Source organism: Hippoglossus stenolepis, chromosome 16 (assembly GCF_022539355.2).
Source record: "Hippoglossus stenolepis isolate QCI-W04-F060 chromosome 16, HSTE1.2, whole genome shotgun sequence".
NCBI lineage: Eukaryota > Metazoa > Chordata > Actinopteri > Pleuronectiformes > Pleuronectidae > Hippoglossus > Hippoglossus stenolepis.
Window position 1 is genome coordinate 2,580,135 of NC_061498.1, and position 27,036 is coordinate 2,607,170.

The window sequence follows — 27,036 nt, forward strand, 5'->3', positions numbered from 1 at the left end:
TGGCCGGACCACCCACATTCGGAAACGCCTAGCTGCTGCTCCTGAGGCAGAGCCGGCGGCAGTTTGGAGAGACAGGGAGGGGGGGGGGAGAGCGGCCCGAGTCAGGGAGAGAGATGTAAGGATGGGTTATGACTGACGGTTTTAGCAGAGTATCAATTACATCAATGTCAAAGCCATAACCTGCCATTGTGTGTGCAGGAGAGAGAGAGAGAGAGAGAGAGAGAGACTTCACGCTCAGCTCATAAACCTCCTCCTGCTCGTGTGTGTGTGTGTGTGATGAAAACACATCCCAGAGAATACGTGGCCTCGTGCTTCCACTTCCTCATATCTGTGCAGATCAATCATTTCACATTCAGAAGGGCCTCAAAGGAAGAACAACAGCGATGGTCTGAAAACAGCAGCTTTTATTTGCTTGGTCGAGCAGGAAGTGAAATGTCTCTTTCAAACTTGCACAATAAAAAGGTGAATGTCTCCATCTGGTGGTTGTTTCTTAGTTTTGCCTTTTTTGAATGTTTCTTTACAGAGTTTACGACACTTCTTTTATTTAGATACTTTATTGGTTAATAAATAACTTATAATTTCTTATTGCTAATAAATCAATGACACAGACAGCTTGGTTTGCATGCTTCCTCCACTACTATATAAAGTTTGATTTGTCCACCATCAATAAAGTGTTTAGATAATACAGAGAGTGGTAAAATATAAATACCTGCAGGACTTCAGTGGTAAATACTATCCTGACACGTGCTAGCTGTTAGCATGTAGCTCAATCCCACAGTGAAGTGACTTTGAGGTGCACATTAATCTATAATAGATTATCTCTTATTTAGTTTTCTGTGTTTTCCTTCTGCCCACCTCAGTGGCCACTGAACCCACAGTGGCCCCCAGCATGCGCCCGAACGGCCCCCCCATAAACAGGCTGACCAGGGACCCGAACAAGGCCTCCCTCCTCACCAGTCGAGGCAGCCACATCAACCAGTCCGTCAGCTTCTCCCACAGGCCCTGGAGAAAGGAGGGGGAGGAAGGCGTGACACTGGTGGACGGGAAAATATCATCTACGTCCACATCCAGGTCGCCGACGCTCCTCTCTGCTTCGTCTCGGACTGATTCCAGCTCCTCCTCTGTGACGTCTTCCTCCGGTTGGGAGTCGGTGGGAGACGCCTGCTCGCTCAGCTCCTCGGCTCTCCTCCGTCTCACCACCTCCACCTGCCGCTCCCTCACTCGCTCCTCAGCCTCGTCGTACAGAGGGCAGCTCAGGTGCCGCGGCTCGCTCTCCTTCACCATCTGCTCCACCTTCTCCAGCAGCTCCTGAACAGCGTCCCTCTCCCCTGCCTCTTCTCCGCTGCGGGTCTCCAGGGTGTGGTAGCGGCCACCGCATCTGTCCACCAGCTCCTGGAGATCTTTGCGCCACGTGACCAGGTATTCGTCCAGCTCCTCGTCCTCCTCCAGCTCCTCCGTGTGGGTGAAGAGCACGATGGTGTGTCTGCTGACCACAGAGGGGCCGAACAGCTTGGTCAGGGCGTCCAGAGCCTTGTCCTCTCCATCGGTCGGCTGGTTCACAGGGACACAGAGCAGGAAGGCATGTGGCCCAGGGCTGGACAAGGCGATGACGGAGGAGATGTGTCTTCTTCTGTCCTCGGGGCTGCAGCCGGAGCTGAACCAGGCCGGACCGGAGACGACCACAAGCTGCAGAGAAGGAGCAAGAAGTCAACGAGGAAAAGTGACTGCTTTGTTTTTGGGTGATATTTTTGCTTTTAAATTTCACTGCAGGTCAAACTAATGAGAGATAATTTACAAGACTGTGATCCATGGAAAGCAGGACAAACTTTGGCCACGTCAACTGCAACAGGACATTATTTTGCACACAAAAATATCTATCAATAACTCTATTATATTATATCATATTATATTATATTATTCCTACATTTGCTTCTGAAGTGGTGGCCATCCAAATAAATATGTTGCTGCTGGTAATAATGTGTAACTATGGGCTTCACTGTTCAAGCCTCACCTGTCTGTCTGTCTGTCTGTCTCACTCTCACCTGTATGTCTGTCAGTCTGTCTCACTCTCACCTGTATGTCTGTCTGTCTATCTGTCAGTCTGTCTCACTCTCACCTGTCTGTCTGTCTGTCTGTCTCTCACCTGTCTGTCTGTCTGTCTCACTCTCACCTGTATGTCTGTCTGTCTCTCTCACTCTCACCTGTCTGTCTGTCTATCTGTCTCACTCTCACCTGTCTGTCTGTCTGTCTCACACCTGTCTGTCTGTCTGTCTGTCTCACTCTCACCTGTCTGTCTCTCACCTGTCTGTCTGTCTGTCTCTCACCTGTCTGTCTGTCTGTCTGTCTCTCTGTCTGTCTCTCACCTGTCTGTCTGCAGCTTCTCCTCTGTGTTTACACTCCTGGCTCAAAGCTTGGTCTGGGCCCTGCTCTGAGTCTTGCAGGCCCAGGATGGTGCAGCCTGCGGGGCTCTGTCCTGGTCCGGTTCGGCCCAGCACCACCAGCCTCAGCTCTGACGGAGCAGGGACAAAAACACATGACACAAAGTTCAATAAGACAACACAACTTTAATAAATATGCCCTCTTTCTAGTTAAAAGCAGCAGTTTTACTTTGTTCTACAGTTTCCAGCCTGTTGTGTTGTTATCATTTCCATGAAGTGACACCGCCCTTTGCTTCCCCGCGTCTCACCCGCACTAACCCGCACTAACCCGCAGCAGGAGGCCGCTCCCTCTCCCTCCCTGTTAGAAAGCTCCATTAGTAAAGAGTATCAGTGTATTTACCTGACTGTGGAGCAGCGGCTGACATGTCTGCTCCTCTTCTGTGTCGTAGATCTGAAGCAGGATGAAGTCACTTCCTGGTTCCTGCAGACTGACTCACTCCTCAGGAGGTGAACACAGCTCCATCTGTGGCCGAGGCAGGGCGACTCAGCCCGGGGCCCGGGGACCGAGAGGGGTCGGTGTTCTCACCACTGCAGCCCGGAGCTTTATTTATGACTCGAGTCCTCGTATTTAAATTTTTAAGTACCCAACACAATGTCACATCTTTCTTTTTTTGTTTACAATTTTTAACTTTCAAAATAGCCCATATTTCAAATCATGTAATAAATATGATTTCATTGTTATATTATTGGGGCCATATGCAGAAAAACTTCTGTGAGATTTAGGGTCCAACACAACATTGAGCATCAGGGACATCAGCTTTTGAATTGAATTATATGGATTTTAGATTTGTTTCAGATTTAGACTTATGTTGTCTATGTCTTTTCAGAAAATCGCCTCAAGGACCAACGCGAACAAGGTGAAGGAGTTGAAAATGAAAACGAAAGCGAAGAAGCAGGAAAAGAAAAAGCTACTGGAGAAAGAGAAGAAGAGGAAAGAAATGAAGAAGCGAGAGAAGGAAAAGGAGAGAGAGAGAGAGAGAAGGGACGAATATAAAAAAACGTTGGGAGGCAGAAGCTGCGTCATATCTGATCAGATCATATTTTAATGTTGCCACTGTTGTGGATTTGAAGCTCGAAGCTTTTTAGAACAAGGCGTTTTCTATCGCTTCTGGAATTCTACAGTACAGACAAAATCTAAACGCTGTAAGAACAGTGAAATATCAAATCTAGAAAACGAGCAAATAAGGCATAACAGTACTTTTTTTACATGGTAAAAGAAAAAATAATCAGGTGTTAAATATATTATGTTTGTTGATGATGAGCAGAAGATCAACTACAATGTTCCTGTACATTTCAGTAAAAAAAACAGGTAGGGGAAACTCATCGTTCACACGTCACACCCACTTTACAGCTACACACACTCAGCACATTACATACAGTCACACACGCATCCACACAACAGCTGTACAGTAACAGTAAAACTAAGCTGATACGCCGAGAAGAATTAGAATGTCCAGTAAAATGCTTCATTTAAAAAAATATGACAATTACAAAATTAAAAGAATGACGTTCCTTTTTTTTTAAAAATACACTTTTAAAAAACATGTCGACACTAGAAATATCCAAGTTTTCAGATGCAGGGAGGGCAGTGGCTTTAAATCAAAGTCCGAGGGTCGGTCCTGCAACGGGAACCAATCCGGTCACGTCTGCTGACTCTGGGTCTGCTGACTCTGGGTCTGCTGAACAATCACTCCGCGTCCTCCACTCACAGTCCAGGCATGATGTAGGCGATGTTGTCCAATGTATTCGACTGATATGAAAAGAGAAAGCACAGTTAGAACACTGTTATAAAAGGTGTGGCTGTATCTCCTGAATCTAGACGTTTTTGAGTCCTGCTCTTAAACTGAATAAAAATGGGGGAAAAAACAACAACCCATAAACTAAATCCATTCAAGCTTTAACAAATGTCAGTACTGTACCAGGACGTTTCGAGGACAGCCGTTTAACTGTGGTATCTGTGCCGTGAGACAGGTCAGTGGCCCCAGCGCACACAAGATGGAGTCCAAAAGTACAGACAGACTCCCGGACACGGCCACCATCCCCTAACACAAACACACATCAGTCACATGATTCACTTCGTCCGCTGCATTAATGAAACATCTCAACGTTAGACTTAAAATCAAAAAATGTGGTGAACACTTAAACCTCCTGTTCCCGTCTGTGTTTGTTTGTTTTTTGTTATTAGCAGGATTATGCAGAAACACGTGCATGTTGAAACTCACCTCTGTTTCCTGTAGTCGATGCCCAATCAGGGACAGGGACTCTCCTAGTAGCTGCAGGTGAGCTGCTGCGTCGATGGGATCAACCTCTGGGATTCGGGCGGGGGACAGGGACAAGGTGCCGGGGGCTCTGCTTGGCGACACAACCCCGGTTCCTGTTGCTACAACTTTTATTGAAGAAAAAACGAATTAAAGACCGTTCTGATGAGATGCGGCGGTGAAGGGACAAAGAGTTGAGAGCGTCGGGCTAAAAATACCTTTGCTTTTGCTCTCGGTGGAGCTCTTGTGTTTGATCGTCGTGGCCTCAGCTTTGTTCTGTTTGTGCTGCAGATACTGAGCTTTCTGCCTCCAGACCTGCACAGTGTGAACACACAGAGCCCAGGAAGCAATAGACATTTAGTGCTGCACCACCACAACTGCAAATATATCAGTGATATTCAATTTAATTAGGCAAACTTATGTTAATTATGAAAAACTTACGAGTTTGTCTTTCTCGGGCATCGCCTTCCACACCTCCGCCAACCTCTTGCTTAGCTCACCAAAGACTGAGGACCAGACGTACAGACAAAATGTTTAGATGGTTTCTTTTAGTAATTTAATTTCGATTTATACGGTTATACTATATTTTATCCACCTAGTCCTGGCTGTTCGGCGTTGATGTTGACTCTGTACTCTTTACAAAACACCTGATAGGCTGTTGTGTTCTTCTTCTTGGGCTAAACGAGGAGAAAGAAGAGAAACTATATTACTTACTTATATTGTAAGAGAAACACAACAAAGCACGACAGTAAGAGAGGTGAGGTGTAAAATAAATAACGACTCCACAGTATTTTACCTTCTCTTTATCTTTATCATGCTTATCTCTGTCTTTCTCCTCTTTCTTCTTCTTCTTCTCTGTTATTCCTTCACTGCCTTGGTGGTGGTGTGGAGGGATGGGTGCGCCCATAGCATACATGGGACCAACAGCACTGTGAGTGACAGTGGGATGGGAGTGGCTGTGGCTGTGGCTCTTCGAGGAGTCTGAAAAAAGGGACGACAAGAGTGAGGGTTTGAGAAACTGAAAATGTTTAACAAGTCTTACAATCCGCAAGATTTCTACAAGGGAAGTGCCAGTATAAAAGTTTTAAAGTTTTTCAGGTTATTGCTTTTTCATCGCTCATTGGCACATAAACAATACTGAACTGCCTGCTGAGTAGATGCAGCCAATTGGAAATGACAGCAAGAGAAATTGTTATCAGTAATTGTTATGACCAAGTTTCACCACAGTACTTAAAAGCTAGTAGCACATCTCTTTACTGAATATACTCACCTCCGAATCCTTTGCTGTGCTTCTTGTCTTTCCCGCTTTTTTCCTTATCTCTGTCCTTCTCCTTGTCTTTTTTCTTCTTGCTTTTCTTGCTCTTCTTCTTCTTTTTCGTCAGATGTGTGTATGTGTCATCTATGACCAACTCTCCTGCCTCCAGCTCGGCCCCAGATGAAGAACTCTCATCTCCCATGCCTCCTCCATAATGACCTGTTTAACAGAGAGCAGAGTAACGCAGAGCACATGTGAAGAAACAAAAGAAAACGCGGAGTTCCAAGAATCAAGTAGCACCAAAGGAAATGTGTTTCATCCTTTAGGTTTATCCTACCTTCCACCTCCACCTCTTTTCCCACCACAGGCAGTGGATCTCGACTCTGCTGCTGCTTCTTCTTGGACGACTTTGAGGGCTGCGTCCTGTCTCTCTCCTTCTCCTTCTTCACGCCTCCTTTGGATGAGTGCGGCGTGAACGGGAAGCTCTCCCCTTCCTCCTTCTCCGGCGACATGATGAGCTTCATCTTCAGCCCGTCTGCCTCGCGCAACGTCAACGGCTCCTCCTTGGGAGCTCCACCGTGGAACAGGGATGACTTTGAAGAAGAGGAGGAGTGCTTCTTGGAAGAAGAGGACGAGGAAGACACGGGGCGCGAGTGAGAGAGGGAGTGGCTTCCTTTGCTTCCACTACCGCTGTTGCCCTCACGTTTGCGGTCCTTGGAGGAATGTGAGGAGAGGGGGGGATAGGAGGGTTTCTTGTGTAAGTGGGGGCTGGGTTCCGAACCTGTCGCCAAGGGAGAGGTGATGGCCTGAAGGAGGCCCATCGCTGTATCTGTCGGGTGGGAGGACGACGGGGACGACAGGGTTGGGGAGCGGTCTGCAGACTTGTGCTTTTTCTTGTGAGAAGGTGGACCTGAACCATCGTGGTCTGACACAGGAAGAATATGGAGTTAGAGTCAATTCTCATGAATAAGAAGATTATTACAATATATAAACATCTCACCTCTGTGATAGTACTCATCGCTGTGTTTCTTCTTCTTTTTATGCGAATCCCCTCCCAGCATGAAAAGTTCTGAATCCTAATTGGAAATGACACCAAATTTTTTTTAATCTGACATATTGTTCAAAATTGTAAACTGATATTAACCCATTAGATAAAAGTTACTGAACAATGATAACTTACCTTGGGTCGCTTCTTGGAAGACTTTCGGACCTGAGCAGCGATCTCCTCCTCCTCCCTCAGCAGATCCTTGTACGACCTCCTCTTCTCTCTCTGGCTCCGACCAGCAACAAGGCCCCTGTCTCCCTCCATCCCCACATCTAAAATATAAGAAATCTGGATTATAATCCTTACTTTCAAAGTAAAACAAAGATTCTGTGGGACACTCGTGGTGAGAAACATTTAACAGACTGAGCTCATACTCAGAATAGGCAATAGTTGAATTTAGACTTCAACCGTAGGTGTATTATATGGACACGTATATGTCGTTACATCTTTACTCCCTTCCTTGCTGCATTACGCACTTTGCAGTGTTATTACTATTTATAATTCAAAGCACTTGAGTGCATTGGTTTGATAAATCTGTTCAGTGGAAATTGCGGTGGCAGAGAGAACTCAACTCACTGGAAATTAAGAAAACAACTTCTTCAACTTGACGAAAAAAGTGATGAACCCGCTTTGTAAAGTGCTGATGGAACTACAGCAGGTTCAACACTTCTTCGGGTCCCCTGCAAACATTACTGGTGTCGTCTGTATTTGCATGTGTCGTCAAATCGATGAAGTTGTTTCCTTAATTTACACGTGTGTGTTTTTACTATTTGCACGTGTGTTTTCTTTATTTCTCAGCCACCGTGGGAAATACAGTAAAACCACATAACAAGCAGGCATTACCCATTCCTCCTTTACTCTTGATCTCCTCAAAAGCCATAGTTGGTCCTTTGTCAACACGTTTGCTCGTCACAGGATGTCACTGACACCATGAAGGCGGGATAACGACCTGTCAACAGAGCACACAGAGAAACAGTCAAATACAAGTCAGGGCGAAGAACTTCTGTGTATTAACAGAAATTAGTCATGAAGGAGTTTGACGTGAAGGAAATAGAAAAGTTAACCAGATACTTTCTCGTGGTGTAACGTTACCCAGACATGAGCAGAGATAAGTGCACCTCAGAGTGTGTGTCTGTGTGTGTGTGTCTGTGTGTCTCTCTTCAACTCCTGCTCAACACTGGAGAACTTCATGCAAAATCAAATCAGCGGAACATTTACAAAAACAACGGAGTCTGCCTCCTGCACAGGAGAAAGAACAGCTAAACAACTTCCCGCCTACTTTTGCAAAGATACACAAACACACCCCCCTCTCCATTCACTTTCCCTCCTCTGCGTCCCATTCCCCAATCTTTCCAGGAGCCCGGATCCGCCCGGCCGAGCAAGCCCTTCGCCGGCCGGCATGAGCCGCCGAGGAAAGCCCGAGGCTTCGACCCGCCGCTAGGCCGCGGTCCCCTCAAGTGGGCGAAAACAGCGCCGCGGAGACGCGAATAAACTGCTCATGTCCCCGGCTTCTCTGAGGTGATGCACCGTGACGTTTACAAACCCCCGGAGCGGAGGAAATCATGTGTTTATTAGATTTTACTACCTCTAGGAGATCTCCAATTTACGCGGGTCCAGCCGCCATCTTTATTATCGGCGAAACAATACGTGTCCGCGTAGGGGAGGGGCTTGGGCAAGGCAGCCAATCAGCGTGGAGGAAAGTAGCTATACATTAGCCATACACATGCTAAAGCTAAGATTTACTACTAATTAGAAATTTATATAAAAAGTGCGTTATAATACAAAAATATATATTACTATAAATAACACAATATATCATCAATATTATAATATGCAAAATAAGCCAAAATAATAGATATAAAAGTTTTCTCACATTGTACAAAAGACAATATTTCCCCAATATAGACAAACATAATCATTTATTGATTCACAAATATCGATTTCCAACAACAGCCAAACCAATTTTTTTTTACATCACAGATCACATACAAACGTATCAACATGCAACACAAGAGAAAAAAAAGGCATCGTGATCCAAACATGGTGCTGAACACAAACCCAGATAAGTCACAACAGGGGAAACTGTTAACTCATTTCATAAGAACTACACATCTCAGTGATCACGGAGCTGTGACTAATAATGGCAGGCAAGATGTCAGAGAACACACACACACACAGAAACAGACACACAATAGAGAGCTGAGGTCCCGCTGCACTGGGTTAGCTTCTGTCTCCACAAGCTTCCTGTTTTGAGCGTATTTTGCCTTGAGGGCCTTCTTTTATCTTTCCTCTGAAAAGCTAATGTGTGTAACGTCCATATGCAGAAAGGATGTCAACTCCATTACAGCGTTGGCTATTGAGATCTGAGCACCTTTTCAATTTAACCAGGATAACACTACTTTTGTTAGCCTTGCTGTCATATTAGGACGCTAATAAATAAAATGACAACATGTTTAAATGTTACTGTAGGTTAATATTTAATGTGGAATATGCACAGAAAACCACAGTATCGTGGTCCAGGTTTACTTGTCTGACGAAGGCTAGTGGAGCAGAGCAGGACCTCAGCTCTCTATAAACTTAGTCTTCTACCTATCCCCCAAATTCTGTTTCTGTAGACTGAGTGATGTAAAACTGGCCAATAAGTCCGTCACCTCATCCACCTGTAAAAAAAACAAATGAATTGATGAAAAACAAACATACAATGAATCCTCAATACCTGCAAATTAAAGAATATACACATGAATATACACATTAACTGCATCAGGTCTTGGTCGGGCTGATGTGAATCTGTGAATGTGGGTCTCACCTGCTCTTTGGTGCGTGTGTGCTGCAGCTGTGTTGAGATGTGTTCCAGCCTCTCTTTAGCTTCACTCTGGCCCATTAAGTTCAGGTATTCCCTCAGCATTTGTATAATCTAGAAAAGAGAGTCACATCATGATCTGTATGTACTAAAGCATCCAGTTCTGATTCATTAAACCAAGGAAGGAGGTGTTCTCTCTCTACCTGTGTGACTTCCCCTCTCAGGGTTTCTAAGCTGCGAGAATCTCCCTCCTGCAGAATGTTGAGCTTGGAGCGAGCGAGATGCAGCGGGGTCCTGCCTGCTCGGTCGAGGGCGTCCACACGGGCTCCTTCACAGAATCAATAAGAACACAAATGTCTCCATTACATATAACTGGAGAGCCTGACACCCTGCTGAAACTTCTTCTTGGCTACAGACACCTCTTTGAAATGTATGCATGTATTTTTAGCTAAGTGGTAAAGATCTCTACTTTTAATGGGAAGCTGAGCAATATGTATTCACAAAGAATTGAACACTTCAGCAGTGGCCTCACCTCCTCTCAGCAATGTGGTGATTACAGGCACATGGTTTGTACAGGCCGCTGCACAAACACAAAAAGTACATCAACAGAGATGGTTCAGTCACTTGTTGCATCACAAAAAATACTTTATTTCACTCTGCAGTACATGTGTACTTTTTAACAGATGTGAGTCTGTGAGCTGCACAGCTGTGTAGAACCACAGAAAGACGTATGACTACAGTGCTGCAGGTTTTATGTGTCATCGTGGTGATTGTTCTCTTACCCAGATGGAGGGGGGTATTTCCCAGACTGTCTCGCTGGTTGGGGTCAGCGCCGTGGCTCAGCAACAATTGCACTTTATTCACATTGGAAAAAAAGAAGACTTGATAAATAAATTGATAAATGTAGTAATGTTATGCCTCATTTATCTTTGATGATTACAATTAGCTGTAAAACAGGACAGTTGTTCTGTGTGTTGTTCAAGGACACTTCAACAGGATGGACCCTCGCTGAATTTAGAATTTGAGCCTAATGCTCTTTGCAACCGTCCTGCAGCATAATGTGTAATTCTTCATGCTACTGTCCTTCCATCCTAACAGCTGTCAACAACCTACCGATGCTCTCGTTGCCATTGCAGGAAGAGAAATGAAGAGCTGTCCTTCCCTTGTCGTCTGCTGCACACGGGTCTATGTCGTCCTGCAGGAGTTTTCGAACTGCAGGAACAGAACTTTATTAACAAAAACTCTCAAAAAGCCTTCCATTACACTGCTTGAATAAATTACAGAATGACCTTCCTGCTCGTACCTGTGTCAATATCATTGCTGTTGGCTGCTTCCCTCAGTCTTTTCACAGCTGTGGAGATAAGACATTCAAAGTGAGACGTATGTAAATGTTATGTCCACAGGGGTCGCACTGGATGTCATCAGGCAAACAATGACAGTATTGACAGGGACACTGGCTTTACACTATCAAAACAAATTGGCAGCATATAAAACTACTGTATACTGCTCATCTGTGCACCATGTGCTTGCTTGAGCTTTATGATAGGAATATTGAAATCGTTAAATGTTGAGTTCTTCTGTTATACAATGATTAACTTTATCTGTTTAGTTAGGTTCAATTTTATTTGCATAGCGACAAATTATAAACCTACATGTTGTCAAGGCACTTTACATGAGGTCGAGACCTTAGAATTATAGAGATTATCATGCCTAACATTTTCAAATTGAGTGAAAGCGCCATGATAACAAAACATATGTTGTGTAACATCCATAAAATGAAGAGAACATGTAAAAGTATAAAAATAGAAATACACAGAAATTATGTACATATACACACATTTTACTACAGATACAGTAAAGATGCAGTATAAATATGAGAATAAAAATGTTAGTTAAGTTTGTATTTTCTAAACTTTCACTGTCTCCGTGACTTCAGATGACTGACTTCCTTAAGATTTATACTTAACTATAGTTACTACTTGCCTAACTTTAACCTAACTTTAAACTAACCTTAACCCAACTTTAACCTTATCCCATTCTAACCTTAAGCTAACTTTAACCTTACCTCCTGAACCTAACTTTAACCTTAACCCCTGAACCTAACCTTAACCTAACGATAACCTTATCCCAGCCTAACCTAAACATTAACCTAACTTTAACCTTAACCTAACCCCCTGAACCTGACTTTAACCTAACTTTAACCTAACTATAACCATATCCCAGTCTAACCTAAACATTAACCTAACTTTAAACCCTGTCTTCACCTTGATTCCCTCTCTTACCATACACATCTTTCCCCATGGGCCCCAGGCTCCTCACGGCTCTGTGCTGTCTCCTGGCCCTGCTCCCCGTCACCTTCCCCAGCTTGGTGGCCCCTCCAGCGGGGACACTGAGCTCGGCTCGGCCCGGCTCCCACAGCAGGTGCAGGTACCGGAGCTCTTTGTCGTCCCTCTGTCCGACTCGACCCAAAACCACTTTGCCCTCCCCGATGCCGCTCATCCCGAAGCCGACCGCCGCGGAGCCCCCGTCCTCCATCCTCTCCGCGGGGCCCCGCTGCTCCCGGGCCGCCGCCTCCCGGGGTTCCGGTCCGGGTCCGGGCTCCACCATGTACTCCCCCTCGGAGCTGGACGGGTCATTGTCCGAGGCGGCTGCAACGATCGGGCTCCAGCCGTCCATGCTTCACCCTGACATATGGAGGCTGCTTCTACAACAACACACGGTCCTCGCGCCGCCAAGAAGAAAACACACCCGACATCAACACGTGAACATCAGGAATCCATTTTGTTCACAGCGGCTGGTGCGGCGGCAGCGTCTGGAGCCATCGTTCGGTCCGTCCTCACAGATCCTCCCCCGTCAGAGCGTCTCCATCCCGGGTAACGAGCTGTGTTTACACCGATGCTTTTACCTTCACAGAACCAAAATGTCTCCTGGTTCACGCTTTCCCCATTTCATCAGTTGGAGGCAGTAACACTCGCTCCCATTGGACAATCGACAGCCTCCGTGCACTGACGACCAATCAGCTTCCGTCTTCTTCAGCTGCTCCGGTCCAATAGGAGCAGTGCAAACTAAGCAGCCAGTCAAATTGTACGAGTGCAGGACCGCGCATGCGCACTCCGAAAATAACGATTGTGAAATTACTGAATATTTGTTTTGTCTAATTTATGATTTAAAAAAAAAAGAAAAAAGAATAAAATAAACTAAACAAAGAAAAACATTTGAATCAGAATAAAACCACAAACAGTTTGTTTTCCCTCTTTAATGTGTATTTATTCAGGTAATGTCACTTAAACTGTAAAATGCATAATCGTTGTGTAACACCCACCCTCCACTATATAGTTTCATATCATCTACATGTACATAAAGTGATAATGGCACATTATAATAGATAGATAGATATATATATTTGAGGAATGCTAAGGGACAAGCCACCTCTCGCTGAGGAGCAGTGGGTCTGAGGCCACGTGATGTGTGAGGGATTAAACCTGAAGGAGAAACACATTCTGCTTATTAATATCAGATTTTCCTCTAATTTAATTTTTTTTCTTTCTAGATAGTAAATTACAGGATCATTTGACTCATTCAGGTCCCTTCAAATATCAAAATAAAGCAAGGAAAAATCACTCTTTGGTTCAAATAGAAAAGTGGTATAAATCTGCAACTGGGTGATGAGGGGTTGCAAGTAGAGAAGGTTGGGAACCAATAATCGGTGCGAAAAATATTTGGTCTTGTGGAGTGAATGATTATTGGTGCTGGAGGTAGAAAGTCTGAGGGGCACATACAGCATCATAGGCTTTAACACGCTTCGGTAAAACAATCAGAGGTCAAGTTTCAGTCCTGAAGACACAGAGGCTCCAGTATGTGCCAGGTAGCTGGGGAACGCTGGGTCGGCCCCCGATGTGCCGGCGTCCTGCTCGGTGGGCATCAATCCAGCGTCGTGTGCGTGCTGCCACAGCTGACTGTCGTGAACCACACCCTGCTGCTTCAAGTATCCTTGCTGACAGAACAGCGGCGGCTCGCGGTGGGTGAGGGTCCAACGGAAACATGATTCTAAAAGATGTGACGAAACACGGGAATGAGTCACCGTCGCCCTCTGCTCTGCAGTTAGTGAAATCACTCAGTCATTTTCTGAATTTAACAGGTAACAGGTTCATAAAGTGAGAATCAAAGTGGAAAGACTAGGATTTTAGTTAGAGGTGGCTGTGGTTCAGGAGGTACAGCAGGTCGTCCACTAACCAGAAGGTCAATGGTTCGATAGACTAGAACAGCACTATATTAATACAGACCACTCTCTGTAAATAGAGGCAGCTGCTAACATGCTTTACCTGCATAGAAGGCCCTGAGGTCGGTCTGGACACAGTGCTCCAGGAAGCGCCGCAGAGGCTGGATGTGAGATATGGGACTGTCCCATTCTGCGAGGAAGTCTTCAACCATGTGATGAAGAGCCTTAGGCCTGGGCAGCGGCCAGCCACTGGGACGGAGCTTCATTTCTTCCTCTGGGATTAAAAAAATAATAATTTGAAAATGGTTTGCCAGTGTCTACATTAGTATTTTGTGATTTAATATTCAGTATATTCACTTTTCAGAGGGATACCTTTAAGAACTGCAGTGATTCTACATGGAAGAAGTACAGCTACTTTTTAATGGCAGCAGAATTCTTACTCACCAGTAGGAAGTTTGTCGTAATAGTATAAAACAGGGTGCAGGAAGTTGGATTTCCAAGCTTTGGTCCAGTCGGTTTCTGCCCTGTCGCGCCCCAGATAGTCGATCTTCTTCTTCCCGTACTGCATGACGAGAACGATCAGTCCCTGGCCGGACACCTCATGACCCGAGAGAGCTGAGAGCTGAGGCAGCGCCTGGACCGGAAACTCCTCCACGTATTCACAGTGAGAGCTGAGAGTGGAAGAGGGAGGAAACGAGCCAGTTCACCCAGAGGAACAGGGATGAGGAACAGCCACTGTAGCTCTGACCAGGACGGGTCACTTTTAAAGTTATGGACAGACAACTTGTACTCAGCCAACGACAGCAGGCAGATCTCATGCAAGTTAATGATAACTGATGATATCCCATGGACTCACCCTCGAAGAAGTATCACATCCCCGAGCACCTCAAACATTTGGTATGGCCCAGAGGCCTCGCCGACCCGCTTCAGGATCCAGGACTGCAGCTGTGTGGTCAACAGCTTTGTGGATGACCAGGGGTTGCCATGGTAGCGGTGTTCAAGTACGCGATGTACAGCTCGTGCTGTGGCAAAAAAAATCCTAATTAACTCCTGCATCATTTGTCAAATTGTCAAAAAATTTTTAATCTGTTTGACTGTCACCTGTGTAACGGAACCCGTGGATGAAGCCGCCGGCAGACTGGCGGTGGTCTCTGGAGTGAGCAGCGGTTCCCAGCACAAACAAGCCGGGGGTGTTCTTCCCTTCATACCAGGCCGTCACCCCCGGCAACCTCCCTTTTGCATTGTCACTGTTTGGTGGGCAGGCGGAGCTAAAGAGATCCACACAGGAAGCGTTATCTAAACAAAACATCTTATATACGTAATATGGGCAAACACAGTAAGTCTACATAAATGTCTACCTGTCAAATACGCTGAAGTTGAATCGAAATCCAAGGCATCGAATCACACGGTCGTAGGGTTTTCTCATAGAGAAGTTGTCTATGTGATACGCTGGCAGCTCCTCTGCAGTCACGTCAGAGCGGTTCCTCTCCTCCTGGTTCTGTATGTACTTGTTTAGAGTCAAGTACAAGTGTCTCTTCTTCTTCTTCTTCTTCTTCTCTTTCTTCTTTCCTCCTGATCTCCTCCTGCCCTCCTCCTTTCGCTGAACGATAACCATTTTCTCCAGCTGAGCCTCCACCAAACCATCAAGAGACTTCAGCTGGTACGTGTCCAGCAGCTCATTGTTCACAGCTCTGAAAAACAAAGAAAATGTTCATGTTAAAAATGTAAACCTCCAATTCAGAACAGTTGAAACTGAAGCTGACATAAAAAAATTATTATGACTTGATTAAACATGTATATCCACATACAGAATAAGTCCTCATACCTAAAAGAGATGGATCCAAGTGGGACAAAATGTACAAACTTCACAGAACTTCAAGTGCATAAAAAATACTGGGGATATGCACCTTTTTGTTTAGTAAACAGCTATAACACAAAATCCACTTTAAATATATGTAGAACTAAAAAGAGGTTAATAAATCCTTTAAAAGTTAATGAGTTCTTCACTGAGCTAAACCACATCTTTAATAATCCTGCCAACTAACAAAAGAAAGAAAACAAATAAATGCTCCTTGGTGGACGTAATAAAGTCCAGATCAAACAAGGTGGATGTCCTGGATCATCTTGTGTGATTGTGTCTGATGAAAGTTTGGGAACCACTGATGTTTAAAGTCACAGAGACAGAAAATCTCCCACGTCTTCATCTGTACCTGAGGTCTCCGACATAATGCGTCTGCCACGCCAGTCGAACGGGGCTGGAACTCAGCATGTGCACCCGACTCGCCCGTCCCAAGATGCTCTGGGCCGTTTCAAAAGCAGAGTTCCCCTTCCCCAGAATGAGCACGGCCTGGTCCCGGTAGTCGTCTGGGTTGGTGGAGATGGACTCGTATCCTTCAACCAGCTCAGAGCCGACGAACTCCACCTGCTGAGGTACCCACAGGCCTGTGGCCACCAGGAGGACGCTGAGGGGGGGGGGAGAGCACAGACCACACGATGCAACTCACAGTCCAAACACAAAATGCTCACCACAGGTTCAGTGTGAAGACAGATACCTGCATTTGTAGTCAGATGCCTGTTGATCAGTGAGGACGTAGCTCCTGCCAGTGGCCGCCTGCATCGCCCTGATCCTCCCGATGTCCACGCCGTAACGCACCCTCAGCCCGAGCTCCTTCTCAAACAGGGACAGATACAGCGGGTAGGCGTCGGCTGGAGGGTAGAACTCGCTGCTCACCCGCTTGAACAGGAGGTCGCGTCTATCACTCAGCAGCGAGTTCCAGTCGTGGCGCAGGTTGAACTCCGGGTTCTGCCTTCCTGTGTGGATCTTGTTAATGCTGATGAGCTTCCTGTGCCTGGGATACCTGCACGCACACACACACACACAACAGGGGCAGATGTCAAAGAGGATTCAGGAGGAACCACAGACGTCCTCCATGTTTTCACAAAGTCTCTCACTTGTGGAAGAAGCTGCCCGGCCCTGCGTTCCTCTCCAGGATGATGTAGTCCCTTTTGGCTTTGGAGAGGAAGTGTCCCATCTGCAGTCCGGCGGGCCCGGCTCCCAGGACGCAGTAATCAAAGTGGCGGGTGACATTCTCAGAGGAGGATTCGACCCAGCCGACCAACACAACCAGGAGGAGACAAGGAAGGTTCGAATCCATAACCTGAGGAACAAGAAGAAACGTGGTAAAGATAGGATATAACATAAGGCTGGGCAATAAAACAATATCAATAATTATCCCAATACTTTTTTTTATCAATAGCAATATTAGAAAAGTCCAACAAAGATCAATATATTTCTTATGTATACATTTTTTGTATTTCATTTATTTGTTTCTGAATTCAGTTCATTTATCATTTGGATCAGGTTTGTAAAATGTTTTGCTGTTTATCACGTTTCATGTTTAAAACCACAACCTTCACTCAGATCTCGACAGAAATAATAATGTGACATTTATCGTGATATCGACTGACGTGAAGATTTTTATCTCGACGGAATTTTTAACCATATCATCCAGCCTTAATATAACACAATAAAAATCACACGATAATAACATATATTAAAAAAACATTAAGAGTTTAGAATATAGCCGCATAAAATTAGCATAATTTCCATTTTTTAAGATTTTGGGAAACTAAAAATTCACAAGTGTAAAATAGTGGTGGAGAATAATTTGATGTTATTATTTTTATAAACATCATTATGTCTATTATCATCACTCAGTCTGACCAAGTTTAATTTTTACTTCACACAACTGTTCCTGGTCTCTCTCTCTCTCTTCTCTCGCCCATGTTCCTCTGCTCTCTCCAACCGGACGAGGCACATGTCAGCTGACTCTCAACCTGGAGGTTTCTCACTGTTATTAATAAGTTTTATCTCTGAACTTGTTCTTTGTGGGAACTGTTGTGTTTCTCTATAACATTGTGATGTAAACTGGCTTGAGATAATGTGTGTGGTTATCCAGTGATGCACCTTAACAACTTATCTGCGCAGCACCAAATCACAGCACTTATAAAATATACACAGAAATAAGATTAAACTGAATTAAACTGTTGTTGTTCATTGTTTGTTAATGACTCTGTGTGTAACTCTGTTACATGTTGTGTATGAACGCGCCTCTGTGGGAATCTGGGCCACGATGAGGCCACTGAGTGCCTCGATGCTCTGGATCATACCAACAAACACAGGATTACATACGTGCGCATCACATGTTACCAAACTAAAACCTGTGAATCTCAGAATCCTCCTCTTCCTCCGAAGACCCCCGGCTCTGCCTCCACTCCGCTGCCGAGCTCGGCTCACTCTGCGGCGGCTGCGGCGGCTGCCATCGACCGCTGAACCAGATGTGAGGTGTTAGAATAAAGAAACCCGCGTTACCTCTTATGTCCGTGGATCGGTCCCGCTCAACATCTGGGTTCCAGCGATCATCGGACCTGCTACATGTTTGCTATCCCGCATTTTAACTCGGGTCAGTGTGAGATTATCCACAAGCTCAGCCCACTTCCCCCTTTAGAGGAGGAAAACCAATGGAGGGCTGCTGTCACCAGGGGGCGTGATTAGAAAATACCACAGCACATAGAGGAGCAGGCCTCTGGAGGAGAGATGAGACCCCCCCCCCCCAAGACCCCCCCAAGAAGTGCTCTTTACAGATTTTAAATAATAATCATAATCATCATTTCCTCAATGACTCTTTATCAAATATCAGGGTCACATGATTCCAGTCCCAACGGTGGATCAAGTTTCATTAAGTTTGTCTTTATTGATCGAGAAAATCTTTAATCCTCAAGTGTCAGATAAATGTGGTGGAGTCAATAAAATACTGTAATTGGAGTGGAAGTATAAGGTTGTTTCAAATTAAAATCAAACTCAGGTAACGTACTTTGTTATGTTTACTTTTACCAGAGTAAAGATCATAAATAATAATAATAATAGCATTTATATAGTTTTTATATCTAGAGGTTACAGTTAGTGTTTTGTAAAATAAATGGGATAAAAAACAAGACAAATCAAGAATACAAAAGAAAACATTAAAAAACAAACTACATCTGTTCAAACTAGTTTAAATCAGCCATTGGAAAAATGTCCTGTAATAATTAAATCAAGTGTAAGCAAGTGCTGACAAGTCTAATCTCCTCAGGTACGTGATTCCTGATTCCCTGAGTCACCCTCAGTTACCAGCCTTGACTGATGATATCTGCCCCATCATGGTTTCTGTTTTTATTATCCACACATTGCTTTGTCATGTTAAGCAGCAGCAGTAAAGTGAGTCAGCACTCACACTTCCCATCTGACTCAGCATCAGTGTGTATAAAAGAGTTCCAGAGAGGGCCGCTCACTCAGAGGAGGAGACGACTGAACCTCCACCAGCACGAAGGAGACGAGACTGATCACAGGTAAATAGATCACATCACACGCACTGTTCTGTAGCTTCTCATTCAGATCGGATGTAAAACCAAATGTTCGTTACAGTCTGCAAAGATGGAGAACAAGAAGAGCGCGAGGAAACCTGACACGGGGGACGTTGGCAGGTATGACAGCTGAGTCATATGTGTTGAAAATAACTTTTAAACTCATGTTTTTTTATTATAAGCAGCTAATTATTAGAGTTTTCAAGATGTGATAAAAGTTCCTCCTGCGTCCTGTCTTGTCTTCAGGGATTTATCAGAGCAGATTAAAGCAGCAACCAAAGACAACCACGTCAGAGCCGAGAACACACAGCTGATGCTGAGCTACCAGAAGGGTCAGATCACTCTGCCCCAGTACAAGGTCGGTTCTGCTCTCCAACCCGATCAGTGAACTCTGGAAAGTCAGTCAACGTCCTGTAAAGTGGGTTTTTAATCACGTCTCTCAGGTGCTGCTGTGTTCCCTCTACGAGATCTACAAGGTCCTTGAGGAGGAGCTGGACAGGAATTCCACCCATCCAGCTGTGGCACCCATTTACTTCCCTCAGGAACTGGCCCGTGTGGAGTCTCTGGAAAGCGACCTGGAGGTTTTCCTGGGCTCGGACTGGAGGAAGAGGGTGATTGTTCCCGCAGCCACACACAGATACCAACAGAGGCTGCGACAGGTGAGGGAGCTGCTGTGACATGATCCATCGATCCAAACAAACACGAAATCTGATTACAGGCTTTAATTCCACAGATAGGTGAGGAGAACCCGGCGCTGCTGGTGGCCCACGCCTACACCCGGTACCTCGGTGACCTCTCAGGGGGTCAAGTGCTGGGGAAGATTACCCAGAAGTCCCTCGGGCTGAGCGGCAAAGAGGGGCTGGCATTTTTCTCCTTCCCTGGCGTGAACAGCCCCAACCGCTTCAAGCAGCTGTACAGGAGCCGCATGAACAGCATCGAGCTGAAGGAGGAGGAGAGGAGGGAGGTGCTGGAGGAGGCCGTGTCCGCCTTCGAGTTAAACATCCAGGTGAGGAGACGCGGACTGAAGCAGCGGAGGATTGTGGGAAACATGGGCAGGTTCCCTAAGAGAATGGTCACATGAGATGCTGCCACGTAAACAGGTTTCTCCTTACATGAACCTGAATAGGATCATAATTAAAATAAGAAATAATCTAAGACATGGAGTATTCTCACACTTTATCTTGACATGTCATCCGCTGTATTTTCTTTTATTGTGTAAATACATGGGAAGTGATACTAAACCAGAGTCAAACCCTGCATGTGCACACACACTTGCAGATTCTGATTCACAACCAGTACTGAACTCACATTAACTCCTAAGAGGAAGTGAAACTGGGGAATAAATGCAGAGCAAGCACAGCTCTGACTTAATAACCGTTTCGGTAACTTGTTCTCCTGCAGGTTTTTGACGACTTGCAGAAAATGCTGAGCGTCACGATGGCGACGGCGGACCAATCAAAGAGCAGCTTCCCGGCGGCCGTGCTCCCGTCCCCACAGATCAGCCAGTTCACCATGAGGCTGTGTGTCGCACTGGCCACTGTCGTCACCGCCACCAGCACTTTACTCCTCATCCAGTACAACAAGTACGACTGAGAGTTGTGTCCAAGCTCTTTATGATCAAATCTCAACGTGTCGTCTTTTTATATGTATTTTATTAAACGTTTACTAAGTGAAAACTGTCTGAGTTGCCTTTTTATCATTGAAATGACGAAAATACGAAATTAAACTTAACATTTCAAATACTTTATTATTTTTTTTACAGAGAATGAAGACACTTAATCTTTATATTGACAGAAAAAAACACCATCAACTGCTGAACAGTTTTATCCAACAACTTTCTTTATAACATCTGATGAGACTGTTGTTGCCAGGAATCAAGATTTTACTGAATCAGTCAGAAGAAAAATACAGGAAGAGATTTCACCGTGACTGAGATCAGAGATTACTGGTAAATACAGAGAAGCACAAACATGGAGACAAGAACTATTTACATCATCATCAGTATAGTGATACTATAGATACTGGAGACGCAGGTCGCTCTACTTGACTCTGTAGAGCACTTTCCTCTGCATGCGGTGCTGCATCTCACCCCTCCTCAGCATCAGGTGCAGGACTTTGTAGACGGCGTGCTCCGGATATTTCTGTAGACGGGAGGAGGAGAATAATTTGAGACTTGGAAGCCACTTCTTCTCTGCTCCAAAATGGCATCTCTATTCTTAATTGACCACCCCCCAGTCTGTGCTGTCACCCGTTCACGATTCGCTGTGACTGACCTGTTTGGTGAAGTCCTGGACGATGCTGTGCTCCGACACCTGGGAGCCGATGGCGAAGCGTCTCTTCATCTGCTTCTCGATGCGGGAGATCATTTCCTGGTCCTCCTGAGAAGTGAAGCCCTCCGCACCTGAACACAACATGTGGAGACACGTCAGAGCAGGAAACTGATGTGTGCAGTTCAAATGTTTATCTGAGCCGTGTAATGGCAGAATTTGCATTTGTGTAATGTGTATGTAGAAGAAAGTATGAACAAATGTTTTCTGTGACTTAACATACGGAAGTTGCAGAAGGAAGTGTTTATGGCCCCCACATGTGTGACTGAGCAATTGGTCACAGCAGGGGTTTACTTAGTGTGTCTGATAGAGATGGGTACGGGGAACTCTGCATTGTATACAGGACTGGGGTCTTTTGATGTTGTAAATGAAGATTGGGGATCTCGGAGACAGATTGTCTCACACCAGAAGTCACACCAGGGGTCTGGGACGGAGATCTGAGACAGGAACTCTGCCCAACCTGGTCAGAGATCAAGAGGCTGAAGAATACCTTTTGCTCCTCGCAGGGAGGGGCTTCTGATTGTATAAGTGAAGTGATTCTCCTGTGCTCTGTGCTCATTCTATACACGTTACACTAGGTGGCTGTGTGGGGTGAGCCCACCTGCAGGTGTTAGAATTGAACTTTCCGAGAGACAATGTTATGTGTGTATTATTATACAATAGAGTATTATTATACAATAGAAATTGCCACCACAGCCGTCAACAATCATCCATCTTTAGTGTTTTGCCTCCCCCTGGTGGACTGGATTGCAGCAGCTTGTTCTAGATTAATCACACTCTGTTGTGCATTTGTGTTCCGGTGCTACAGCCGATTCAATATGTGGAAATCTGTATTTGCATTTAACAAATCAAAACCAAAAACACGCACCTGACAGGCTGCCGGACATCGCAGCGTCCAGTGTGGAGACCTGGAAGAGTCTGAGGGCCTCGTCCACCTCCGTCTCTCCAGCCACCGCCTGCAGCTTCATCTTAGCCAGAGACTCCGCGATTCTCACGACCGCCTCCAGCTGCCTGCAAAACCACAAACACAAGGTTTATTACTCAAGAGCCTGAGAGTGTCAGAGGTGTGAGAACACGTCCATCACAGACATGTGGGCGGAGACAATACCTGACAGTGATGGGGATGGAGGGTCTTTTGTCACTCTCTCTCTCGTGCTCCCTCGCTCCGCTCCTCATCACCACGTATCTGTTCTTCAGCTTCTCAGCAGCGGCCGCAGACAGTCGGGGGCCACATTTACTGTGAGCAAACATTAAAATTAAAACTAATTCAGTTAGAGGCTTTCAGGAATTAAATGCTTCGTGTGTGTAAAGGCAGATAAACTCACACTCTGGCATAGGCAATGTATTTCTTATAGGTGGCCAGTGGGATCTCTCCCTCAACACCCTCCGTCTGCGTGTGAGCACTGAGGTGAACGTTCATCACGTGACGGGCCAGAGTCTACGAAGAGTCAAACATCAAAACGTTACTCTCAGGGAATAATCTGTTGATCTGAGGATTTAAAAAGCAGGAAAAACCTCCGGCCTCCTCACCATGTCTCTCTCCGTATCGTGGTGGTCCTTGATGATGAAGATCATGTCGAAACGGGACAAGATGGTGGGCATGAAGTCGATGTTGTCCTCGCCCTTGGAGTCGTCCCAGCGGCCGAACACCGAGTTGGCTGCAGCCAGGACCGAGCAGCGGGAGTTCAGGGTGGTGGTGATGCCGGCCTGGGAGGAGTCAACACGTTAGATAGTCTCCTCGGAACAGAGGTTATTATATGTCTGTGTGTTTTTTTTATAAAAACGCCCTCTAAAACCTGTGAGTTTTCTGACGAGCTGACAGAACTACAAACATTTACAAAAACTTTCTCAGCCTCTGAAGAAGAAAGAGACATGAAATAAATAATATTTGGTTTTCATTCTAAAATGTTTTCATCAATGAAACTCTCCTGTAATCTGGTTTAATATTTCTTAAAAACTTTTCACGGACTAAGAGCGCTAACAAACAAACTACATTTCCAATAATAAACCTCTGGGTGATACCTTAGCGATGGAGATGGTCTGCTGCTCCATGGCTTCATGGATGGCCACTCTGTCGTCTTCTCTCATCTGAAGAACACAATCAGAGGTTTGTCTTTAATCCTGCTTGACAAATAAAAAGATTAATAAACAGCTCCTGCGACTCAAGCTCTTCGTACCTTGTCAAACTCATCGATGCACACAACTCCGCCATCAGCCAGCACCATGGCTCCGCCCTCCATGATGAACCCTCGGGTGTTGGGGTCCCTGAGCACGGAGGCAGTCAGACCAGCTGCACTGCTGCCTTTACCTGAGGTATACACCTGAAGGCACAGGATCCAGACTCAGTATCAGGGGGTGGATTTAAAGATCTAGCAGTTTATAATGATGACAGATACCAGAGAACATAATTACCCCGATAGGTGAACATCTCTCCACGAACTTGAGCAGCTGTGACTTGGCCGTGCCCGGATCTCCCAGCATCAGCAGGTTGATGTCGCCCCTGCGAGTGAGACCATCAGGCAGCCTGAGGGACGGGGAATAAACACATTAATATACCTGATGGAGGAGGTGGATTTACAGCCCCTGTAGAGATTGAGAGTGTTTTTTACCGTTTCCTCGAGCCTCCGAACAACAGGCAGGTGATGGCCCTTTTCAGATCGTCGCTGCCGTAGATGGAGGGAGCGATGGAACGCGCCAGAGATTCGTAGATGTTAGGAGACGCCGCCAGTCCTCTCAGCTCCTCCTCTTCCTGTGGAGTAACTGATCCAGTGGCACCACGTCCTGCACGAGACAAACATCACATTAACATCTGACTTCGTCCCAGAATGCTTCACGCAGATACACAAGAGTTTTAATGCAGAAATTCATGTTCACCTGCTCCTTCCGTGTCCACCTGGATGCCAACCACTCGCAGGTAGGACGCACGGATGCCCACACCGGAGCTCTTTTCTCTGCCGTGGGCCTTGGCAGCAGCCATTTTTTTGATGGAGTAGATGCCCATGATGGTCACCCTGTTGCCCGGGACCACACGGTCACACAGATACCTGAGAGGGGAGGACAGAGGAGAGGCACACAGGTTAGTTTCTCAGCAGCAGGGAGCACTGGCTCGTGGATTAAGGTAGAACGTGCTCCTCACCTGTCGCAGTAGAGCTGCAGGTGACGCGGCATCTCTCCGTGAGGCACAGCGTCCGGAGACTCCTGCAGCCGCAGCGTCTGGAAGTCGACGCAGACGCAGCGGTCGGGGAGGATGAAGTACGGGTCGATGGGACACTTAACGCTGCCGGCGCCGTCACTGAGAGGAGAGAGTTTCCAGGGAGTTAAACACGAGGAAATCGTGTTGGAAAGTAAAATCCTGGCTTTTCTCACGGATCTGGTCAAACTCACCTGTTGCACTTGCGCGGCAGAGCGTAGCCCTGCAGGCCAGGGGGCAGAGGGATGTTGCTGATGAGGTTGCGGCAGCCGCGACACTGCAGACACACCTTGGTGGCCTTGGCCCTCACGGGTGTGGCCGAGATGATGATGCCGTGCACCTTCACCAGACGAGACACCTGGTCGGACTGAGCAACGACAGAAACAGAATTTGACCAAGCTGTTGACGACGAACGGAAGAAAGGCGAAAAACATAAAAGGAGGTGAAGTAAGTCGTTACCTTGAGGCAGCGAATAGACGCGTGATGAGCGTCGCTCTTCACCATGACCTGGATGTCCTGCACGGTCTCCTCCCCCACAGGCCGGGGGCGGGTCACTTCATCAGCCACTTCCTTTGCAGCTTCCTCCAGCTGTCAATCACAACAAATTGTCAGAGTACAATCAAATAGAGTAAATCGTGAAGTTTTACTTAGAGAGCTGAAAGTGTGGGGCGGTGTGGATCTTAGCCGCAGACGCACCAGTGGAAGGTTCTCCGTGGGCAGCTTGTAGAGGCAGTCGGCCAGATCCTCCTCAAAGCTGGCGAGGTCCTCCATCTCCACCTCCACCCAGTACTCCCCCAGGGTGTAGTGTCTCTTCAGCTCATCTCTTAACAAAACAAAGTAAAAACATATCAGGAATGTTACTGGAGAACAAATCTCATGCTGCCTGGAAGATAAAAGGACCACTCGTACTTATCAAAACTGTAAGTCATCCTCAATTTAAACAATAAAAGATTATGAGTCATTGTAAAAGTTAAAGCTGAATAGAAAAACAACTAGAGTTGGTTTAGAAAGTCATAAATACCTCCAGAGGGTTTGGTCTAAAGTTTTTTAGCCATTGCTGAAGATATATCACATAAATAACTTGTTGAACAGAAGTTATTGATCAGTGCAAAGTCAGATACGTGGAAAATACCAATGTAGTACTTTGTTAATGGTTCCCACACCACAGATAGTGTTCTCACAGAAATACAACAAGTTTGAAGATGAGCTTTCTGCAGATGTGACAGCTTCAGTGCAGATGTTATTGTTTCAGAGTGAATGGAAATGGATCAGAAAGAAACAGATTGTAGAATAATCACTGATGTGGGTCAAACCCCAGTTATTATGGACCCTACATTTCCCACAATGCAACTCTGTTTGCATATTTTCCTCCTTCACTTTGGCTTGATGACATGAGGGTTTTTACTTTAGAGACTTTAGAGAATCCACATCATTTATCTATTATGAATTATTATAGATGTATTAATTTGGCCTTTGCCACACGGTGAATCCAGATGTTTGCAGACCACGCCGCCTCCTCACAGTCCCACATGACACCATCACTGTTTATCCACATCTGGAGTCTCACCTGTATTTGTATGTGAACCCGGTTCGGTCCGTTCCCACTCTGAACTGCCGGAGGAACTCACGGAACCGCTTCTTGATCTGGGTCCGCTTCAGCCCCCCCTCATCGGGACCGGTTCCCTCTCCGCCTCCGAAGCTGTCGCTGTAGTAAACTCCCGGATCGTCGAAGCCGGACATTCTGCAGCAGGTCCGAGCGAACTGTGAAACTTTGATTCAAGTAAAATAAAGTGCGACGGAAGGAAAGTGGTGGAGCACGAGCTGCTCTGTTCCGCGGCAAAATCTCAACTCTTTCCTGTCTGTTTCCCGCGAGCCGGTTCTCGCGCCGCCCCCTCTTCTGACATCTGATTGGCTCAGGGCACAGGAGGCCCCCTGCCATTGGCCGAAGAGACTCAGGGGCGCGGCTTCGAGAAGAAGGCGGAACTGGGGAGCCGCGGTGGCGCGAAAAAGACAACAGAGACGGCTCCTATTGGCTGAAGTGACACCAATTGGGCGTGGTTAGTGGTTCGGGGCGGGGCTGGTGAGGAGTGATGGCGCGAAA

General features: G+C 46.0%; 6 protein-coding genes across 6 annotated transcripts; 1 reads left to right on the forward strand and 5 right to left on the reverse strand.

The window, feature by feature from the left end:
* Nucleotides 1–382: 382 nt before the first annotated feature.
* Nucleotides 383–2,936, reverse strand: si:dkeyp-69e1.8 (uncharacterized protein LOC100001340 homolog). The gene is made up of 3 exons (XM_035181888.2): nucleotides 2,779–2,936; nucleotides 2,364–2,509; nucleotides 383–1,686 (listed from the first exon to the last, which is right to left on the reverse strand). The coding sequence occupies exons 1-3, from the start codon at nucleotides 2,801–2,803 to the stop codon at nucleotides 823–825; spliced, it is 1,035 nt and encodes a 344-aa protein (XP_035037779.1). The 5' UTR covers nucleotides 2,804–2,936; the 3' UTR covers nucleotides 383–822.
* Nucleotides 2,937–3,453: 517 nt separating this feature from the next.
* hmgxb4a (HMG box domain containing 4a) lies at nucleotides 3,454–8,663 on the reverse strand. The gene is made up of 13 exons (XM_035181621.2): nucleotides 8,582–8,663; nucleotides 7,840–7,945; nucleotides 7,132–7,268; nucleotides 6,952–7,027; nucleotides 6,289–6,876; nucleotides 5,967–6,170; nucleotides 5,493–5,677; nucleotides 5,292–5,373; nucleotides 5,138–5,202; nucleotides 4,915–5,011; nucleotides 4,661–4,824; nucleotides 4,358–4,480; nucleotides 3,454–4,188 (listed from the first exon to the last, which is right to left on the reverse strand). Exons 2-13 carry the CDS (start codon nucleotides 7,874–7,876, stop codon nucleotides 4,144–4,146), a joined length of 1,803 nt encoding a protein of 600 aa, XP_035037512.1. The 5' UTR covers nucleotides 7,877–7,945; nucleotides 8,582–8,663; the 3' UTR covers nucleotides 3,454–4,143.
* A 235-nt stretch (nucleotides 8,664–8,898) lies between these two features.
* Nucleotides 8,899–12,757, reverse strand: ankrd54 (ankyrin repeat domain 54). Its single transcript, XM_035181335.2, has 8 exons — nucleotides 12,079–12,757; nucleotides 11,100–11,147; nucleotides 10,910–11,008; nucleotides 10,579–10,650; nucleotides 10,329–10,376; nucleotides 10,000–10,124; nucleotides 9,803–9,910; nucleotides 8,899–9,656 (listed from the first exon to the last, which is right to left on the reverse strand). The coding sequence occupies exons 1-8, from the start codon at nucleotides 12,470–12,472 to the stop codon at nucleotides 9,582–9,584; spliced, it is 969 nt and encodes a 322-aa protein (XP_035037226.1). The 5' UTR covers nucleotides 12,473–12,757; the 3' UTR covers nucleotides 8,899–9,581.
* Nucleotides 12,758–13,037: 280 nt separating this feature from the next.
* foxred2 (FAD-dependent oxidoreductase domain containing 2) lies at nucleotides 13,038–18,530 on the reverse strand. The gene is made up of 10 exons (XM_035181855.2): nucleotides 18,388–18,530; nucleotides 16,968–17,173; nucleotides 16,568–16,873; nucleotides 16,226–16,477; nucleotides 15,374–15,706; nucleotides 15,117–15,283; nucleotides 14,872–15,037; nucleotides 14,460–14,686; nucleotides 14,119–14,289; nucleotides 13,038–13,843 (listed from the first exon to the last, which is right to left on the reverse strand). Exons 2-10 carry the CDS (start codon nucleotides 17,168–17,170, stop codon nucleotides 13,611–13,613), a joined length of 2,058 nt encoding a protein of 685 aa, XP_035037746.2. The 5' UTR covers nucleotides 17,171–17,173; nucleotides 18,388–18,530; the 3' UTR covers nucleotides 13,038–13,610.
* Nucleotides 18,531–19,301: 771 nt separating this feature from the next.
* On the forward strand, nucleotides 19,302–21,094 carry hmox1a (heme oxygenase 1a). Its single transcript, XM_035180986.2, has 6 exons — nucleotides 19,302–19,403; nucleotides 19,480–19,538; nucleotides 19,665–19,776; nucleotides 19,862–20,077; nucleotides 20,152–20,424; nucleotides 20,820–21,094. The coding sequence occupies exons 2-6, from the start codon at nucleotides 19,489–19,491 to the stop codon at nucleotides 21,009–21,011; spliced, it is 843 nt and encodes a 280-aa protein (XP_035036877.1). The 5' UTR covers nucleotides 19,302–19,403; nucleotides 19,480–19,488; the 3' UTR covers nucleotides 21,012–21,094.
* A 51-nt stretch (nucleotides 21,095–21,145) lies between these two features.
* On the reverse strand, nucleotides 21,146–26,808 carry mcm5 (minichromosome maintenance complex component 5). Its single transcript, XM_035181887.2, has 16 exons — nucleotides 26,503–26,808; nucleotides 25,632–25,758; nucleotides 25,395–25,523; nucleotides 25,130–25,302; nucleotides 24,882–25,037; nucleotides 24,620–24,789; nucleotides 24,355–24,526; nucleotides 24,158–24,269; nucleotides 23,923–24,066; nucleotides 23,768–23,833; nucleotides 23,276–23,452; nucleotides 23,071–23,183; nucleotides 22,854–22,982; nucleotides 22,614–22,756; nucleotides 21,692–21,819; nucleotides 21,146–21,559 (listed from the first exon to the last, which is right to left on the reverse strand). The coding sequence occupies exons 1-16, from the start codon at nucleotides 26,673–26,675 to the stop codon at nucleotides 21,458–21,460; spliced, it is 2,214 nt and encodes a 737-aa protein (XP_035037778.1). The 5' UTR covers nucleotides 26,676–26,808; the 3' UTR covers nucleotides 21,146–21,457.
* Nucleotides 26,809–27,036: the final 228 nt, after the last annotated feature.

What these genes read in the sequence shown, in the direction of transcription:
- si:dkeyp-69e1.8 (XM_035181888.2), bottom strand. Translation starts at nt 2,803, where the DNA reads ATGTCAGCCGCTGCTCCACAGTCAG. An exon ending in AGCCGCTGCTCCACAGTCAG is followed by an intron (nt 2,510 to 2,778) that starts GTAAATACACTG and finishes CTGCTCCGTCAG; the next exon opens with AGCTGAGGCTGGTGGTGCTG. An exon ending in GAGAAGCTGCAGACAGACAG is followed by an intron (nt 1,687 to 2,363) that starts GTGAGAGACAGA and finishes CCTTCTCTGCAG; the next exon opens with CTTGTGGTCGTCTCCGGTCC.
- mcm5 (XM_035181887.2), bottom strand. Translation starts at nt 26,675, where the DNA reads ATGTCCGGCTTCGACGATCCGGGAGTTTACTACAGCGACAGCTTCGGA. An exon ending in CCACGGAGAACCTTCCACTG is followed by an intron (nt 25,524 to 25,631) that starts GTGCGTCTGCGG and finishes TGTGATTGACAG; the next exon opens with CTGGAGGAAGCTGCAAAGGA. An exon ending in TCCAGGACTTCACCAAACAG is followed by an intron (nt 21,560 to 21,691) that starts GTCAGTCACAGC and finishes TCCCGTCTACAG; the next exon opens with AAATATCCGGAGCACGCCGT.
- hmox1a (XM_035180986.2), top strand. Translation starts at nt 19,489, where the DNA reads ATGGAGAACAAGAAGAGCGCGAGGAAACCTGACACGGGGGACGTTGGC. An exon ending in TCACTCTGCCCCAGTACAAG is followed by an intron (nt 19,777 to 19,861) that starts GTCGGTTCTGCT and finishes CACGTCTCTCAG; the next exon opens with GTGCTGCTGTGTTCCCTCTA. An exon ending in CCTTCGAGTTAAACATCCAG is followed by an intron (nt 20,425 to 20,819) that starts GTGAGGAGACGC and finishes GTTCTCCTGCAG; the next exon opens with GTTTTTGACGACTTGCAGAA.
- hmgxb4a (XM_035181621.2), bottom strand. Translation starts at nt 7,876, where the DNA reads ATGGCTTTTGAGGAGATCAAGAGTAAAGGAGGAATGG. An exon ending in CGATGAGTACTATCACAGAG is followed by an intron (nt 6,877 to 6,951) that starts GTGAGATGTTTA and finishes TTCCTGTGTCAG; the next exon opens with ACCACGATGGTTCAGGTCCA. An exon ending in ATCGACTACAGGAAACAGAG is followed by an intron (nt 4,481 to 4,660) that starts GTGAGTTTCAAC and finishes TGTTTGTGTTAG; the next exon opens with GGGATGGTGGCCGTGTCCGG.
- ankrd54 (XM_035181335.2), bottom strand. Translation starts at nt 12,472, where the DNA reads ATGGACGGCTGGAGCCCGATCGTTGCAGCCGCCTCGGACAATGACCCG. An exon ending in CATGGGGAAAGATGTGTATG is followed by an intron (nt 11,148 to 12,078) that starts GTAAGAGAGGGA and finishes TTATCTCCACAG; the next exon opens with CTGTGAAAAGACTGAGGGAA. An exon ending in TGAGAGGGGAAGTCACACAG is followed by an intron (nt 9,911 to 9,999) that starts GTAGAGAGAGAA and finishes TCTCTTTTCTAG; the next exon opens with ATTATACAAATGCTGAGGGA.
- foxred2 (XM_035181855.2), bottom strand. Translation starts at nt 17,170, where the DNA reads ATGGATTCGAACCTTCCTTGTCTCCTCCTGGTTGTGTTGGTCGGCTGG. An exon ending in GATGTGATACTTCTTCGAGG is followed by an intron (nt 14,687 to 14,871) that starts GTGAGTCCATGG and finishes TTCCACTCTCAG; the next exon opens with CTCTCACTGTGAATACGTGG. An exon ending in CCTCAGGGCCTTCTATGCAG is followed by an intron (nt 13,844 to 14,118) that starts GTAAAGCATGTT and finishes CACATCTTTTAG; the next exon opens with AATCATGTTTCCGTTGGACC.